The following is a 19,833-nucleotide window of genomic DNA, read 5'->3' on the forward strand; positions in this document are numbered from 1 at the left end:
TGTAAGTTTGTGAATAAAATAAAAATAAATAAAGTATGGAAAGATTGTTGACACTGGAAAGATTTAAATTGACATTCTCAATTATTTTTTATGACAAAATACTTTTTTATTTTCTGAACAGCTATGACACAGTTGTTAGCTATGTCATAGCTGTTATTTTCTGAACAGCTATGACATAGTTATCCACATATATATATATATATTTCACAAACTTTGCATGAAATAAATATATATACACACACACACACACACATATATATATGTATGTATATATATATATATATATATATTTTTTTTTTTTTTTTTTTTTTTAATTTCATGCAAAGTTTGTGAATATATTTTCCTGAAGGTGTCCAGTGGACTTCTGACTTAGCATTTCTTTTTTCATTCGACTCATGCAAATCGCTCGGCATAAGGGTGAGGTGATTATTGCGGCGATGGTTTTACCCCTCTCTCCAATTCATTCCGCTGAAAAAGAACATTTCTCCTTTCGGCCTCTTGACATTTGGCTTGATTGTGCATGAATGCAGCAGGGAGCTGGTGAAGATGTGCTGCCGGCTTCCATTTGCTGACCGTTAGCTTGGAGTTGATCCATGTGCAGCAGGTGACGGATGGAGTATTGAATCTGGACAGGGAGGAGAAAACAACAGCAATGAGGTCTCTAAAGGTGGAGTGGGCGGGTCACGCTTGGTTGAAGACTGTGGACCAGTGAATGAATGCGATGTTGGTTGATAGGCGATGGAGCAGTGCGTCCAGGTCCATTCTCTGGTGTCTGGTATTTAAAAAGACAACACCGATTTTATCCTTGGAATTTTTTTTTGCTTTTTTTTTTGATGCCGATATCAAGGCACATAGGCCTGTCCATTCACAAAATGACATTGTAGAGATATTAATTTGTTTGCAAACTTCCCAGAGATGCAAAGGAGCACATGTGTTATGATGACTGGCGGAGGGCATGTGTTAGGTTTCATGACACAGTATTGAAGGGACACCGTGAAACAGTGTCCTGATTTTCAGCGGCCACCAGCTGGCACTTTCTGCTTTAAAATGTTTAGACTTCAACAACTAATTTATTGAAATCTCACATGAAGTCTAAGCCAAGAGCGCCCTCAAGTGGCCAATGAAAATTAAGACACTGTTTCATCAACCCTGCAATACTGTTTCTTGATACCTCATCCACCCATCACTAGTGTTAGGGTTATGCAGGTTAGTTTGTGGCAAAGAAAGTAGTTCCAAAAGGGACACATACATTTCAATGGTACTTCGTGGTCGGAAATAATGACGTGTTCTGTGCTGTTATTTAGATTTTTGAATATTTTAAAAATGTTTTTTCATGTGACCTAGCAGAAATTCAACAGCTTGACGTAATAAAGTCAACTGGAATACATTAACTTTCACTTGACTTTGATGGCAAAATGTTTCTTTAGAATCAGAATCAAGTTTATTGCCATGGTCAGTGGGGATCCCACCAACTAGGAAAGTGTTTTGGAATAAAGTGCTGACAAAAAATAAATAATAAAGTAAAATAAAATAAAATAAACAACAATTCATTCATTACGTTAAAATACTAGTTAGTAACCCCTCTGCTCCTTTGCTGGTCCAACAGAATGTGTCATCTCAAGCTTCAGGTTTTTCAGTTTTCTTTACTGGACATCCACCACTGAACAAAAAGAAAAAAACACAGTCACGATGGGAAAGGGTCTCGACTCAACCGCTGCTCCAGCGAAAAGAAGAGCAAACTGCTAAACTTCCGTCACAACGCAAAGCGTTGCCCTTCAAAATAAAAATTCCTGAACAAAAACAAGGTAATAGCTCCCAAAATAAAAATAGAATACAGCAGCAACGAAATGAATTCTGACGAACATCACACATAACAAAAACATGTTACAACAACTTGTTACAAGTAGAGGTGTAAGGACTACAGAGCAATCTGTAAGTTGCACCTAGGAACCCATGGTCTCAGCATTTGAATTTTGCATTGAACCGCAGTTCTTTAGTCATGACAGCAGTTTAATACATAATATGGTATATACCTGCTTCATATTTCCAAACTGCTTTGGCCACTGGTTAATAGCATGGCGTCTTCTATGGTAATGGGTTGCTGATGTTTGTGCAAGCTTGCCCAACCAAACTGCAGTTTCAAACTTGAAAGTAAAATAAATTACAGCAAATATTTCCCACCAGTCAAACGTTACATACCTTAGTGGACCGAGTGGAACTGTTGTTTTCCGTGTAGACTGGAAGGATGTGAAATGCCCCCAAGGTGGAATCCTCTTCAACTGGTTTCCAAGGAACAAGGTGTCAGTCCAGTAAAACCTTTGGGATGTCTCAATTCTAAATACCACTTCCATCCATTCAGGCAGCTGCCACATAGTTTTCTGCTGAGACCGTTCATTCGAACACAAATATAAGCAAAAGACACACTCCTGTAAAAGTATAGGTTTCCACTGTCATCTCTTAAACCTCTGGTACTCCTTCCTAGTCTTTGGCTGTTCAGCAGAAGCCAATTAGGGCAGGATTTGCAGCGTTACTGAAGAGCCTCCACAAAGGTCAGTCCTTGAGAGTGACGTTAGGTTCTGTCCCTGGAATGGAAAAGTGCAGCCAGCCGTTGCTCTTGTCCCGCTGCTGTGATATAGGATGAGGCAGTCTGCGTCCACATATCATCCAGAAGGAGTTTGCACCTTCAGTTAATGTTTGCCCTTCATTTTTTTTTTTTGTTTCATCATTAACTGGACTTGAGTTACTTGCATGACACAGCAAAAATCAATTCCGCTCCTGTATAATTATCTCATCATTTACGCGGATACTATTGAGCCCAGGGGTTTTTATGGCACAAGCAGCGACCTAATGCATTCAGCCTTGCTCATTTTTGTTCCTGTAAAAGCGCTGCAAAATGAAAATGAGTCAGTAAAGGGAAAGTTTAAGTAACAACTCGAAAGCTAGTGTGCAAAATCAAAACTTCAAGATCGAGCTATTTGGGGTAATGCCCCGAGGATATAATTCAAATCTTCCCTCACTTAAATATTTAGTAGTTTTGGCCCGTGTTTCAAATAATTCAAAAACTAATGTATCCCAAAGCATGTTTAAGTACATATAAACGTACTGTGGTGTAAGTTCTTTTGAGTATTTCACCAGTCATCTACAATGAGGACAGCAAGTTGCGAGATGTTACAACTATCTCTGAACATTCAAAGGCAAAATCCTGTGAGGAATCATGGCTGTGAGTGGGGGCAGCGGACAAGTGTGGGCGGAATGGTTGATACAACCTCTCCTCCCTAGAGGCTAGCAAGAACACAGGCAGCAATGGTGACATGCCATAGGTCACAGTATCTGTCCAATAATAGAGATCGGTCAGAACAAAGTGTGAGTTTGGGGCAGTCGACACAATCACAAATAACCTGTTTCTCCTGTAGCCCAGCTGAAACAGAGGCACCGACTGACCTATTCCAGAATTTGACAGTGGCTTGGGTGGGTATGTTGACTTCCCAGAGGCTGTGTGGGTCAAATCCTTCCATAAAGGCTGCAGAAATCAAAATAAAGAAACCGCACCTTCAGTGATGTAGAACCACTCATGGATTGAAGACTGCCCACTGTGGGGAGGTGGGAATCGTGGTGGCAGAGAGCATCTTTATGTTTTGAATATAGGACGAATGGACAGTGCTCACACTCGGCAACAGGGGCAGCAGCCAGTCTATTATTATATAGTATTACAAAGACTGGCTGGAGCACACGCTCGTCCCAGCTGGTGAGTCGACGAAACAGAAGCCGGAAAGTTCCGTTTAACTAGCAAGAATGAGGGCAACTAGGTGGCGCATACCTTTGCCGTGGTGCTCACAAAATATGGCATACAATCGCTACAATAAAACAGCTTCCATGCATAGGTTTTACTGGTTTGCAGCCTGTTGGGCATCAAACTTGAGTGTTGCGTCTTGACCACTGCACATGATGAAGTTTAGAAACAACAGAACACGAACCAAACAATGAACATGGATGTCATGGTTATAAGTTGAAACCATTTCAGTGGCATCTATGGCTCACTTGAATCTGTTCTACCCTCTGAAACTGTCAGACTTCAATAGATTTTTTTTCATTTATTCGCCTCTCTTATCCGAACTTGCAGCACCGCCTCAACTAATTGAGAAACCGCAGGACGTCCAGAAGTTCATCGATGACTCACTGGTGTGGGAATGCAAAGCGACCGGAAAACCCAAACCATCGTATCGGTGGATGAAGAACGGGGAGAATTTGGAATCGGTGGAGGTGAGACCTGCCAAACACCAGCGCCTTTGTACTGAAGACAACACACTTTAGCTTCCAGGTTTGATTTAAAACCCGCAACTTTGACATGCTTATTCCACACGCACTCTGAATCAAGAATAGGGATAAGCCTGTATTTCCACGCCTCTGTTGTTGAGGCCTGCTCGGGATTTACTGACTAATTACCGTGGATTATCTTCTTTTTCATTACAACACACTTCCTCCTGCTCGACGATATGTCGGGTTTTCCTGCGAAACGGCACTCATTTCAAAGGAAGCTGACTGTGCTGCCGTTGCCTTGTTAAACTGTAAACAGCCTCGGTATTTTAGCAGTGATAAAAGAGCTTCATCTGATAAACCTCCCCCTGCTGAGTAAAGGGTTAACATATTAATAATCCTGTGCGCAAATTCACTATAAAAACAGCATCTATCGCGCTTCTACTTGGGCTCACTGCCATTCCGCCGGTTTCATTGAGAGCCCTGTGATGAAGGATGAGCTTATTGTGGCTGACTGTAACTGGGAAAAACACAGACTTCATTTATTAGATTATTATATTGGCTCCCTCGAACAGGTTGTTGAGGGTGAACAGATTGATCGGACACAAGTGCACAGCTTGCACCTGATAAATAAACAGGAGTTATGCTAATTCGTGGCATTATGCAAAAGAGGGCCAACAAACACACTGTGAGATATTGATCAATGTGTTGTACGGGTCTTGTGTTGTTCCTGCAGGCAGAGACCCAGTTCTGTCCATATATCATTGGAGAATAGGAAGCAGTTATTTATATTCTGCTGGGATTTTTTTTTTTATATTCCATTCAATATGTATCTGTCTACTGTTGGTGTTGGTGTAGAAGAATGTTTTCTATGAATAAGGCACCTTAATATAGTCGTGGCTTCTACGACTTGGAGATTGGAGAAAAGATTGAAACCTGGATGCATCGCGTCCAAATTCCGATGATTTAATTGTATAAATAACTTAAAATCGAACTAAAAAGCTGCAGTGCAGGGGACCATCACCCATACACTGTACAGGGTAAACAAACATGGCTGACCACCATCCATTTTAGTGCTATGTCATCACTGTATAAGTTATACATGGTGTCTGAACTTAGAGCACATTGGACTTAATGTACTTTTACAGAGTCACGTGTGTTACAGGAGCACATCCACTCATTCGCACTGTAGATCAGTTTAGACTCAATAAACATCCTCCCAAAACACTGTTGGATACAAATAGAAATAACCTTGGAGACACTCTGACTCATATGTGAAGCACATTTACAGTATATTTTTGGGTGAACAGTTAACATATATGCATCAGTTTGATAAACTGGAAAATAATGGAACTAAACTCATTCACTATTGTTGGTACTCATTATTAATATTCATTATTAATGTTCATTATTAATCGCCATGTCACAAGTGGAGAGTGGTCACACGGTGAGATATCAAGAGATGTGAAAACGTCCCAGTATTCCCACCACAAGCAGTAACATGTCCTTGCATCCGTCCATTGACAGCCAGACTTGAGACAGTGATCATAATCCAGGAAGCCCTTTGTCTGCTCTGGTGCTACACCCAGTGGGACACATCACCAGGGAGGCATGACCAAATGTAGTCTGCTCTGAGCTCTTAAATATTACAGAATTCTCCCCGATCTCCCTGGGGAATTTGATTTTGGTAGCTTCGATTCTCATCTTGTGATTTTCTAAATTTTCCCTGTTGGTGTTATACTCGCACTCCTCCAGCGGAACTCACTCCTCTACCGGCGTGAGCAGACATGACAAACATCTGAATCACATAACTCCGCGGATCTGTCTGCACAGCATCCCAAAGCACCGGTGGGTGTACCAGAGCAACACTATTCCAATACCACGGCAGTCTTACTCCTGCTTATCCTCTCATGTGCTTGCATTGAATTTGGTCAGTGCTAACATGCACCTTTTCAAATCAATGTACATGTTTCCATTGTCTGTGTGACGGGTGCATTCCCATTCCAACTCAGCTTCAGTGAACTGGAGCCCATAATAGATAGGCAAGGCTTCTGTTGTTGGTGCAGCCAGAGCACAAGTGCATGAATTCAACTCAGCGCACCTCGAGCTGGAGAGGAAGTCAGGCACAGTCCTCAAGTAAAAGCTTCGGGTGGGAGGTTTCGCAAGGCGCCCTCAGTCGACTGACTGACGGAACACAACAACAGTGGGAATTGATGGTTGTGCGAGGCCTGCAACCTAATGCATCCTGTTGAAACTCAGTTATATCCCCCTGCACTTGCATTCAAGATGAAGTTTGTATATGACTATATACTGAAGCTGGTTACCAGTGTGAAGGTGGTCATGATAGTTCAACCGCCTACCTAACAAGATTTGAAATAGAAAAGTGTATTACTTGACTGCCCACTTACAATGTATGGCAAGAGGATGGTGTCCATGTTCACATCTTAATGCAGGTGTCAATACACATATATATTTAACGATAAATAAATACGTCTCAAAATGATTCATGAATGAAGATTACATTTTGTAAAGTAAATACTATAACTCCTTGTATTTCTTTTTTTCTTGTCTCCACTGTGGCTCCATGCATTGTATAGGCATCTTGCATCTCCTGCTTACTGATCTGATTCATTTCTCCTCGCATTCCCCCATTCATTACAAGTGCCACACTGATGGCAGCCGCGAGCGTACATCGCTGTACTTATGGAGTTCACTCAGATTAGTTTGGGATCACAGTTTTAGACTTTAAGCCTCTTGTCGAACCATGCCAGCTCAAGGAAAAGCAACTTCCATTAACGTAAGTTTAGTTTTAAATCCATATTCAATGTCTGAATGTTATGCATGACATTTTATTATATTTTTAAAGCTGTCAGATGGTGAACAGTTCCCTCGGCTTCCTCACTTTCTACCTGTTTTTAAAGGAAAAGGGTTTGACTCATAAGCTCCTTCAGCTGATTTCTCTTGTTGACCATGTCGGGCTCGGATGTCAAAGTCAAAGGCCGGGGGCCAAGTCCAGTTTTATGCAGCCTGCAAGTGCACGGAAAACTAGATGACATTCAGGGAATGTTGATATATGATCTAGAAAGAGTAATGTTGAAGCTTCGCCCAATGGCAGGTCAGCTAGTGGAGTCAGGAAGGGAAATTTCCCTAAATATTATAATGCAGATAAATATGAAGGATAATGATAAGGATAAGGAGAATATAAAGGATAGGGAAATTGGATATAAGTTCTTCAAGAGGAATAATAGTGACACCTGTCTTTTGAGTCATTTGGGTGGCGGAGTTACGCACAGGAGAGAGAAATGAGAGAGAGAATTGTTGCAGCGCAGGTTTCAGACTACAATACACAGAGACTACACGCTAGTCAGGTGAGGAAATTAACAGTGTAGTCAGTGAAAGAAACCTGTTCCTTCTTCATTTTAGCGTGATCCATCCAATATATATATATATATATATATATATATATATATATATATATATATAAACCCTCAGTTTTCGAACGTCCCGGAATTCGAACAAATCGGAGTTCGAACAAAAGTTTTGATATGTTTTGCTTCGGATTTTGAACGAAAATCCAGAACTCGAACGCCCCTGAAAAAACATAACATGCGCGGACCGATCAGCTGACCCACAAGGCGCTTTGTTATTGTGTATAACGCAGCCTCTGTATGCAGACGTGTCCCGTTAGCTACATTTACTGACTGTGTTTTCTTCATACTGAGGTGTAAAACCTCTCCTGTCTCCACACTGGACCGTGGTAGAGTGTCACAGGGGAGGTGCTCGCTCTCCACACCTCCACTCCAGGGTTTGATGTCCTGTTGTGGGCTGGAGCTGGGACAGGGATGAGGCGATTCTGGGACAGAGCGTGACTTGGTTTATGACTTTGTCACAGCCAAACTGCACAGAAGCGCACATTCAGAGCTGGACACGCACCGGGCACCTCTTCACTTCTGGAGAGACGTCACTCACTCGGCAACCCCTCCCATATGCAGCGGCCACACACATAGAGGAACAGCCACCTGCAGCAGACACTCTACATTCACTCCTACAAAAGACTATTTTAAGATCATATATTATTATATTAAATTATATTATTTTAGATTACTTCATTCATTCATTCATTTCGAACAAATGGCTTCTCGAACTGCCTTCTGGAACGCATTGTGGTCGAGAACCGAGGTACCACTGTATATCCAGGTGACCGCTCAGAGAGTTTGTGCGTTCAGATGCATGAAATTTGAGGGAACATTGGCTACCACTTTCAATTGTTTGGGTACGGTTTAATGTTGTTTATATGACTTTGGATTTGTAGACTCAATAAAAGCATGGACCCGTGGTGTGAGGGTGAGTGGATTCATCAGCCAAGGTGTGGCATTGTGTGAAATGCCACCATTAACCACCGCAGCTTAATGAGCGCAGAAGGGAAAGGTCAACGATGTAAGATGCAGTCAGAAGACGCTGTTGTTGTTTATTGTAGCTGAGACCTTTCTGGAGGCTGAAAATTCTTCAGGCTGATTCTGCTGACACTTCTCAAAGTTGGAGCAACTGGTATAAAGTTACTCGTAATGATGCTGCGGAAACAAATGCTAAAGAAATACACACGTTCATATCTACGACCAGCCACTTCATTTCTCTAAATCTTTTACTTTGGGTCCTGAACGCGTTTTTCTGAGGCAAGGCTCCGCTGGCACGTTTGAGGCGTCGCCTCCTGCACTAGCTGCCACTTCTTAAGCGAAACAACCCCAGTGTTGTTATCTCTGACACTGCCTTTTCTCTGCATGCGGCATGCAGATGGTCGCCCCTCAAGTCCCTGCATTGGAAGAAGTGCTGATTTGAGAGAAATGCCATGGTTAATTAATAGCAGCTGTAAACTGGAGAACGCTTTCCGGACTGATACACGCCACCCTTCGCCTCCCTGCCAGCGGGAAGATTCGCCCTGCAGCTTCACAGCGTTATGGAAATTTGATCACAACCTGCTCAAACACAGGATTAGTTTGTGATCTTTCCTCACGTCTCTCTTCTTGTGACACCACCTTAATCCCCCCAGACTGAAGCCGTTTCCGAGCAGCCCCCTATAGAAACGTCTGCGCTGACACGAGGGGCGCGTGCGGGGAAAACGCGGGGCAAGAGAGAAGATGGAACCTGACAAAGCTGCATGGAGATGTTGGAGAAGTGTCCGTGTATCTTAAGAGGGGGTTTCAGAAAAATATACTGAGGCTTAAATGTCCAACAGATGCACTGAAGGCTTTATACATCAGAGCCATCCGTCCTTAAATAGATTTTAATATGGTGAGCGCCTCCAAACAGACCAACTGGCGGGGCACCGTGCTCACATCACTTAGTATGTGGAGGGCACACCTTTCAAAAAAGCAATTTCCCCACCCTCAGATGTTATGATATTCTTTCCCCTCTTCTCCCGCTGAAGGGGAAACGGGCCCTGTGGTGCAGTCGCAGATATAAATAGGGTTTTATTTCACTCTCATAAACATGCAGATTGATTAGGGTCATTTTCTGCGAGCCTGCCTCCATCCAGCCAAGCCTTCTCCTCCATTAGTGATGAAATGTGAGATTTATTGCCACGTCTGTCACATCCAGAACATAATTCACTTGCCCGCGGGCTGTTTTTTATGTCGATGAGAGGGGATATTAAAGGCATGTGTCTATATCCACAGGAACGGATACAGGTGGGCAACGGGGCGTTGTCAATCAGTCGCTTGACCCTGTCGGACACCGGGATGTACCAGTGTGTGGCCGGCAACAAGCACGGCGAGGTGTACTCCAACGTGGAGCTCAGAATCATAGGTATGGACTGTGTGACTCATTTGTTCGGATTTTTTTTTTTTTTTTTTTGCTGCCTATAGTGCAGAACATTTGAGTTCAAGACTCTTTTTTGTCTTTTGGCTGTTCAGCCAAGAGAGAAAGAAAGAGAAAAAGAGTCTTGAGTTCAGCATAACCTTTGTTGCTTTATTGATGTAAAACAAGGAGAAGATAGGAACAAATCAAATTACGCCATGACATTATATTCTTAAAATAGGTTGTGATTAAATTTGCTATGTGCCTCGCCTCGTCGCACCAAACTGATGAAATCACAGGCGTTTTATTGACCTTAAAGTGCTCCAAATGCACTGTTTTTGCCAGCGTGTCTGCAGCCCTGCCCATAGAGCCAGAGACGAGAAGCAGCAGCTGAGATCGGCTGTGGTGTCAGAAGTTCAGACACGAGGCCGGAAACAGCGCATTTTGAGTCCTTTAATGTCAACAAAAAATGTGAGGAGTTGATGATTCAAGTTGAGAACATTGTCCAGTTTGTTTCATGAGTCAATCTCTAAGCTAGAGCCCATTTTCAAAACTAGTTTAGAAGTGATCCTCTTGCATGTTTAAGCCTGGTGCACCACTGACCTTTCTACGGCGCAGACAGCACCACTGAAGATCTATTTTCCTTCTTAAATTTAGTGGGTGGGACTAATACACACTCTATGGTCTGGAATTTATGGTAACTTATCCATGGGTAAAACATGTAAATATAACACATGTAAAGGCACTTTATTACAGTGCATTGCAGTACAAGTACAAGTTGTTGTTTTTTTTTTTTATCCTTTCAATAGACATCAGTTTCTTTTGTAGTTTTGCTGCACTTTGCCATCAATTTTGGGGAACGTACACACAAACACTACTGCAAATATGCATTTATTATGCTAAATATATATTTATAAGGTCAACTGTAATTCAAATTCTTGCACTAACAGATGATTTTCTTCAGCTATAATATGCTCATCCTTCCATCTCCCTTCCAACTGAGTAGCACTTATGTATAATCGTAAGTTTATCCTTGATCATGATGTATTTGTTGGAAAATGTGACTCATGTTCAGGGTCTCCTTGTAAATAGCATCAGAAAAAGAGACGCTCCATGTGTTTGAAAGTTGGTGTGCGTACTTTCTGTCTTGGCCGACTTTGTCCTCGCCAACCACTTGCCCTCGTATTATTGGGGATCACATTCATTAGATGATGAATTTCATTCGCCTGACAGTGATGTTCAGCCGCTCCGCTGTGCGCGCCAACCTCGCCCATCTGCCTGTCAAGCCTGTCAGTCCACACTCAGGGCTAACAGCGGCTCTCATTCACGATTCATCTTCCAGCGCGTCTCCTGCTGATCAGGCTGCTGATTGAAATCAGGCTCAACACAACGCTGGCCAAGGTGAAGGGGAAAACGTTGACGCCTATTTTTGGAATTAAAAAGTAGTTTCTCCACTGTAACAAGTTGCGTGACATGCTTGTCTCTGCTACAAATTTGTTTATTCTGAAGGTATTGCTGCAACTCTTGCTGTTATTTAATTCGTGATGCAGATTTATTGTCAGATCAATGACGAAAACTCACTCTAAATGTGATGTAAACTATCTATTTGAAAACATTGGAAGAAGCATTCAGCGAACTCTACTCTCATCAGTTATTTACCGATGCCAATGAGTGTTAGCAGGGAGATATGGAGTCAATATTCACCTTCTCATAATGAATCTTAGCTTGTATCTTCCTCGTCCATAATGGTTGTGTGAAGTTTGCAGATCTCACAGTCTGTCAAACACTCTCTCCTGCTTTACACTCTTCACGCTGTGACAGAGGTGTGTCAACCAATATTACTTGCAAACAACATAGTTCACGTCTCATCATCACTATAGATATATATATATATAGAGAGAGAGAAATAGAAATCAATAAAGACGTGTGACATTTAATGTTGTCTATGTCATCATATAAGGTGTTTTGTGGTGGTGACATGCTGCTTCGCCTACCACTGAAACAAAATCATCACCCAGTATTCCAGTCATTCCTCAAAAGATTCAAATAAAATAAATAAGTAAATAGTCACCTTGGTTTCCCTGCCTATCGTGAGTATTGCTTAGTTGTTCCTCCATGCAAACTACACCACTCAGCATTGGAAACAATAAGTCTGGGCAAATGCCTGATTCCTTTTTTTTTTTTTTTCAATGTAAAATATCTCTCTTTATTTTGTTTGTGATAGTCTTAGCAATATTAGAATATTTGATGCTGCTAATAAGGTAACATTATTGTTCAATATCCCCAGGATGTTACGACTGCTGCCTTCCAATATCCTGCATCTGTTTAATAATGCAACGTCTTGAGAAATTAATAATCTTTATGAACTGGGTTTTAAAGACTGGGTGCATGATTCTATTCTCTCCGTCGATGCCACAGCGCTAATGCAGCCTCGATGCTTGCTCAGGTCTCACCCCACTCTGCCTCCACATTTCTCTCCGCTGTGGCCCTTTAAAAAAAACAACGTCTTTTGTTTCCTGTTACTAAAAAGTTATGGTATGGTTTCGGGTCGGCCTCAATGGTAGCGCGGCATGTGCAAGAGAGACTAACCATCTTGTCTGTTCGTGTGATGTTTCTTCATCGCCTGTCTGCCACAGGTGCCTCTTTTATTGTTAGTTTGGTCCTCTTAACGCAATGGTTCCCATCGGGGTGTGAATGAAATTTTAAGCTAAACAGACAGTTAATATGGACTCAGCCTTTACAATGCACTGATGCCCGAGCAAAGGTTGCTGTGGCTCTCAATAACACAAAGTTTGCGTAATTGCCTATGACTGTTCTAGCCAGTTACCTTACAGCAGGTGGGTGGCATAACTCGGAACACGTTTTTAACCAGCCGTCTCCGTTCACAGCTGTAGCTCCAGACTTCTCTAACAGCCAACTGAGAAGCCAGACGCTGGTGAGAATGGGCGGGGACGTGCTCATCGAGTGCAGACCGAAGATGTCTCCTTGGGGTGCGATCCTGTGGCGAAAGGGCAGCGAGCCACTCGGAGAGAGCAGCAGGTAATTCAGTCCGTTTTGTCTTTGCTTGCACTTATGCTTCCCGAGTCATCGTGAGAGCGGTCGGATGACATGATATAACAAGCTTTATAAGTGATGGGGAAAGAGTGGTCGGGTGCTCCACCCCGATAATCGGATGGGAGGACCAATGAACGGACTGGTTTGGAAGCAATGATGGATAAACTCCGTCTCTTTCACAACTTGAAAAGTGAATAAAAATAACACTGGCTGTCGCCTCTGAAAACATCTTGCAGCTAAACTTCTGAGCTGAGACGATGAGTGACTTTCTATTTCATCTGAGGCAGCCTTACCAAAGTCAAATACTTCAGGGGGTTTTGAAGCGACACCTGATGATCACACTCTTCTGTGTTGGTCCACAGTTCTAATTTCGTACTTCTCACCTCAACGGGGGAGATAACAGCTCCACAAAAATCTAATTATTAAACTTCTCACAGTTCTAGAGAGACCCAGAGGTGCACTGAGTGACACGTGTGATTTCTGTTTTTTTGTTTTTCATTGTTTGTGTGTCTGAGTGAAGTGTGAAATCTGGCCCAGTGGCCCCGTGGCAGACAGGGGTCACCTATTGGGTGTCGCCAGTCTCGCATGACTCGGCTCTGACAGCAGGCCTGTGTGCTCAGTGTCTTGCCAGGCTTTGCATATACACAAAGCAGTGTTGTTGCTTGTCAAACAAAGTGGCGAGAGCAAAAATTTGCATAGTGGTTCCACTGTTGACACCCTTCACTCGCCCTTGCGGCACGCACCCACACCTTCCCAGATGTTTTTTTTTTTAATTTATTTATGTATTTTTTTCCACCTTGAGCCTATATTGACTTTTTACAAATGTATTGTTACAAATGTATGTTAAAGTCCAACATTATTTTTTCTTGTTTTTTGGATACAGAATCTGTGATTTTTACTTGTGTTGTGTTTTTTTGTTGTTTTTTTTTCAATAACACAACATAAAATATTGAGAGTTGTCTTGTTTATGTCATCTCCTCTATTGTACTGTGCATTTGGTCAAAATAACTTTCTTTGGGAGACAACCTGAATGAAGGAGAGATAATATATGGTAGCAATTTAATTTAGTGTTCCAAAAGAATATTGTTGAAACTCAAACATGAAGAGTGAAGAGTCGCCCTTGACACAGACGTGCCTTTAACCCAGCTGAAGTACTGCAAGTGCAACCAATATTCGTGGTGCATTGCATTTGACATACTTGGCAGTGTGAGAGCGAGATGTCGCACCCAGCTAAAATGCTGCCACGGGTCACTTCGGAGCATCGGGGGCCAAGAGTATTAAGGTCAGTCTGGTTGAGCTGTGGTGACAACATGAGAGGCTTTTTGACGGCTGCGCTTTAACCTTTCGTGGCAACAAGCCACGTTTAAATGTAAATGGCACGTCGTCTTTTACGACCCAAGTTCATATACAGACTTTTTCTAATGTGTATAACAGCTGTGGATTTTTGTCTGTGCGGGCCATCTGTGATGGACCAGCTATTATTGTCAAGCCTGAGCTAAAGAGCTTTACTTTTTTTGAATGACATAGATTTATAATTTGTGCTTCCTGTGTTTTGGCTCATATACACTACAACTGATAGCAATGGTTGAGATGTCAACTTGTGTGATCGTGGAGTGCACTTAGTGATTTACATGACTAAAAATGTGTGAGAAAGTGTGACGTGGCACACGCTCGGATGTGGACACTTGAGCCACCGCCAGCATAAGTGCTCAGTATTGAAGGGTAGATGAGCTTTCATGAAACCGTGTCCTGATTTTCAGAGGCCACCAGATGGCGCTGTCTGCTGTAAAATGTTTGGACTTGAACCACTAATTCACTGAAACCTCACATCAACCAAGAGTGCCATCCAGTGGCCTCCGAAATTTAGGGCACTGTTTCATTTCTGTTTCATGATACCTCATCTACCCAGGCACTTCATTGTTGTATGCGCAACACAGACATAGCAGTAGAGTTTGGATCAGCCGCTTCATCCCCTTCTTCTATCAGTGTTGGGCATGGCTTTATATCATCACTCATCCTTTGAGCTAGTGAAAAGTTGAATTTCCTTTTTGCGACTCATGTTGGTGTACGTATTTACACCTGTATGCAGAGATGCAGAATCTTCTGTGAACCCCCCTTTGCTCAAGATTAATTGCCGTAATTGCATTAGCACTCTGCTGTGGCTCTGGCACGCCGTGTCACCAGCGGGGTAATCTATCTTCAGAGCAGCAGCCCTCCTCTCTCTCCTGCAGGAGACCGGTGGAGGGAGGGGATGTCTTATCTAGCCCAGACAAGCCTGCAGGGACGAGGTTTAGATGACATCAGCTGGAACAAAGCAGCTGAGAGTGCAGTGCCCAGCTGGTCCTGCTGATCAGGGTGGAAGCGGCCTGCGTCAGCCCACGAAACTCGCCTTTTCAATAAGTCACTTGTTGAAAGATTGAAGTTGTTTAGATGGACTCGATCAGCTGTCATTCCAAACGATGCCACAGGATGTGCGGATGTCCCCATGGCGCCCCCTCCTGCATTAAACATTGTCTTTTAAGGCGCTGAGTGTTTGTCTCACTCCTCTTTGGCAGTCGTGCAAGTGTTTGTTGCCCGATCGTTCAGTCCACACAGAAGCTGTTTATCCCTCACGGGAGGATTTGGGAGGCTTCAGGCGTAGCTGGGACAAATCTTCCTATTGTTTTCATAAAAACTGGATCCATGCGTCGCGTTGAAGATCCTTTATTTACTCTGAATCAGAGAGCGAAAGAGCGAAAGGCTTGTATTCTGCACTGACCAGTACAATCTCAAACTGATTTCATCATGGAACGCTAAAACACAAAGAAGTGCAACTCAATGCGTCTTGTGTGCTGTTTGCTAAGGCCTTTGTTTTGTTATGGTGAGCTGGAAAAGACATCCATCACAAGTCACCAGTGTAGCTCTACAGTAACAACAGCAGTCTCCTGAGTTACCCTCATTGCCTATGGTTATATGTGAGCAAATTCAATGGATTATTTTGGAATTCAATTTTTGACACTTGTAATATAAATTCAAAGAATTTTCAGGGTAACTGCCACAATTTTTTTAAATGTGACGAAGCCACTGCACCAAAAATAAAGAAAAAGAGAAGAAAAAAAAACAATAGAACAGAATGCAGATGAAGTGATAGCGACACCGAGAGGAACATTTTGTCATTTACTGAACTCTTCCTAGAAATGCGCAACTTCAGTGCAACAGACTTCAGTTTCCGCAAATAACATAACGTCACGTTCATGCCCACCTCCATGATGTGTTCTCCTTTGATATATCCACTTCTTTTTAAGGCCAACAAATCTTATTATTGTAGTTTATGTAACTTCCAGACAAACCTTTTTCATTCTTTGCCTCAACTTGCTTCATAACAACAATATTTTCTTCTCTTTTCACATTTTGGAGCACATTTGTTTTGTTCTGCATTTAGTTTATGACAAACTTTTATACCACAAGGCACGTCACGTTCATGCCCACCTCCATGATGTGTTCTGCTGTGATATAGCCACTTTTTTTTTAATGTGTTTGACCCCATGAGATTTCATCACTTTTTTGATGGCGTCTCATTTAAGCGCTGGCGGTGCGCCACGCTAATTAATATGTGGCGGAAACCCTTTCTTTATATTCAAATTAAGGCCTCTGTCATGAGCAGCAGAGCTTTTTTCACCAATTCAAGTGTGACTGGTTTTATGATCCAATATTTTGTTTTATAACCGTGATATATTTTCCACAGCTGCCTTTTCAGCATCCACCTATCACATCAGGAAATTGAAAGATGCAAAGATATTCATCCTGCTGGTAGTTGATTTGATGCATATCGGCAGAATATCGCTTCTATGCTTCTGAAACGCCTCCCAAAGGACCTGATGGACTTAAAGATTCCATCCGACTCAGGTATCCATGGCAATCTCTTTTAGTGTTTTTATCCCAAAAGGTCATTCATCAAAAAAAGATAGTGGATATCATAATATGATGTAATCGCTGGACTCTGTGTGTGTGGATAAAGAACGACTGGAATATAAAGATAAAGCCTGCAGCTGGCTCAAACCCTGTGGGACCAGAGATTGTGAATGGATTTGACGGCTTATAGGGACAGTGATTTACATATATGGTCGGGGAAGCTTCTATCGCCGAAGTGAAAGACGTTGTCTTTGTGAGACGCAGAAGCTCATGAACGACTGGTCTTCTCAGATAAATCACCATTCATTAAAGTACTACTGCGGGTGAGAACTTGAAACCAAAATCACCGCCTCCATCTTTTCTGCTGTCACTTACCCCAAATTGCACGGTGGACTCTCATTTCAAGTCTTTTAAAAGATGATACAGTCGCAACACTTTCTTCCACTAAAAGATTTCCTCCTGATCGTCTTATCACACCCGCTGGAATGGTGACACCTTTGAACGCACGGAGTCGTGTTCCAGCGCCAAAACAGATTCTTGCTCTTGAGTGACATCTTTGAACAAGTTGCATACTAGAAGCTTGTTACCAAGGTAACAGTCGTTCAAAGTTTTACGAGCTTCCTTTTCCCTCAGAGTAATTGCTTCAAGCACCCACACACGTATAGCGACGCTACTATGATGCCTGCTTCTCGGAGAGGGTCACGACATTTTTTTTTGCATTCTTTGGTAAAGGCTATTTGCGTGTTTCACGTTTAGATGAGCCTCCTGTCAGATGTGTTACCTGGCATTCTTTTATTTATAACAGAAAAAAATGAGATGAATATGATAATAAATGTGGGCGTGAGTGGGTGGCTGGGAAGGTGGGTCAGAGTTCTGGGCTTTTCATTTGCTTGTTAGAAAGGGTTTAATATTGTCAGTGATTACGTCTGTCAATGTGTCTGTGGATCAGTCACTAAGTCCAGCATATCTGCGTCTTTCTGATGGGGCTGAGTTCAGTTCGTAGTTCAGTAATCTGTTTCTATTTAAGCTTAGGAGAATATTGCAAGGTGAATATGCAAGTCCAAAGGTGAGTCACTAGATAACCATGTACTGTAGGTAGGCTGACAGCACAGTCAGCTGACAGACTGGTTGATAAGCCTCTAGGTTTTTAATTTAGATAACGTTGTACTCCAAAGAAATGGCCAACTGTTTTGTCTCTAAAAAGAAATACAGTGGTACCTCGGTTTTTGAACGTCCCGGACTTCGAACAAATCGAAGTTCGAACAAAAATTTTGAGATTTTTTTGCATCAGCTGACCCTCGACGCGCTTTTGTGTGTTAAAAAATGTCTCCAAAATGGGGTGCGAAGTATTTCACAATTACGTCAAAATTCATTTTTATTTTATTACTTTTTCAATTGTATCACAGACTGACATGTGTTTCTGTCTTGTAAGAAACTATCTTGTAAGTTTCTGGTCAGTGTTAGTTCTAAATTAAAAAAAAAAAATAGATTTAGGCAAATCTTATTATTGTAGTTTATGTAATTTCCAGACAAATCTTTTTCATTCTTTGCCTCAAATTGCTTCATCACAACAATATTTTCTTCTCTCTTCACATTTTGGAGCACATTTGTTTTTTTCTGCATTTAGTTTATGACAAACTTTTATACCACAAGGCAAACTTTTGACGGTTTACGGGCATCAATAAAGTTTTGAAATGAGATGTCATGTTTGCCGTTAGCTTTGTTAGCTCTGTGGTGCAGACAGTTTTTTGTGTCACCGACAAGGAACAGTCTATCATTCTGTCGTGAAGGTGAGCGTTCAAGCAGGGCATCAGGTTTGAAAACAACCAGTTACGAATTAGGCTGCTTTCATTGCTGTGAACGTGTGGGAAGAGGAGTAGCATGTGGAGCCCCGCTGTGACTGCCGAGTGAATCGACGCATCAGCATAGATCTATAGTGCTGTGACCAAATCCATTTTCATTGCCTCACATTCATGATTTAATCTCATCATATTGCCCATCTGTATTTCCTGTATTTTATCTTTTTTCTGCTGTTGAAGCTGAAGAGCTTTTTTACCTTCACGAATGGATGCGTCGACAGGATTTGACTCTTATGACGTCATCCATTCACGTTTCCAGTTGTCACGTAGTGCAACACGGCTCTGAATTTGAATTCAGTTTTTTGCTTATTTAGTGTTCGAATTCATCAGACCCATCTTTTCATGCTGCCTATTTATGATAAGTCCAGACTCTTGTCTGTGGCTCTTCAAGTGAGTAACTTGCTCAGTGGTGAGCATGGATGTTTGGCCAGTAGGTACAACAGCATGTTGCTATGTCATGAGACGGCTGATCACTTGTCAGTTTAGCTGGCAGGTGCGCATGGAACGTGGGTAGAAGGGCAAACACTTTAATAGTGCAAGTATAAATCCAATGAATCTACAGCTAGTTTTGCTCTCCTGCTTCCTTCCCCGAATACTTCCTTTAACTGGAGGCCGATCCACACTCGTGATTGGACGTGAATCTGTGAGCTGACTCGAACTACAGCTCTCGCTGGCTATTAAAAAAATAACTTTGGCAGCTTGACGTGCTAATAAGGAAGTATTTTTGAATTCGCATTTACATCTGTTCTACTGAACTTCACCGGGGAAATTGGCCTGAATGTCAACACCTGCTTGCGCTCACACTTTTAGTTTCCTAACTGAGAAATCTAACTCAGAAAAAGGTCAAGGCAATTCAGCGTGTTACTTATTCACCCCGATCTATTGACACGGTGGTTTAAAAAGCAAGTGGTGGTGCACGAATCAGTGAAGGCGGGAAACCTCTAATGTTCCCTGACTCATTCATGGCTCCTGGCAGTTTTTG

The 19,833-nt window shown here is 42.3% G+C and overlaps 1 protein-coding gene across 1 annotated transcript in view; it reads left to right on the forward strand.

Annotated features, from left to right (window-relative positions):
• Positions 1-19,833, forward strand: part of cntn4 (contactin 4) — a 165,744-nt gene that overhangs the window by 100,537 nt on the left and 45,374 nt on the right. Inside the window, exons 9-11 of the mRNA XM_053867719.1 lie at positions 4,121-4,260; positions 9,927-10,056; positions 12,936-13,086. Coding sequence (XP_053723694.1) covers positions 4,121-4,260; positions 9,927-10,056; positions 12,936-13,086 — 421 coding nt within the window. The remainder of the gene's footprint in view (positions 1-4,120; positions 4,261-9,926; positions 10,057-12,935; positions 13,087-19,833) is intronic.

Source organism: Synchiropus splendidus, chromosome 6 (genome assembly GCF_027744825.2).
Source record: "Synchiropus splendidus isolate RoL2022-P1 chromosome 6, RoL_Sspl_1.0, whole genome shotgun sequence".
Classification (NCBI taxonomy): Eukaryota; Metazoa; Chordata; class Actinopteri; order Syngnathiformes; family Callionymidae; genus Synchiropus; species Synchiropus splendidus.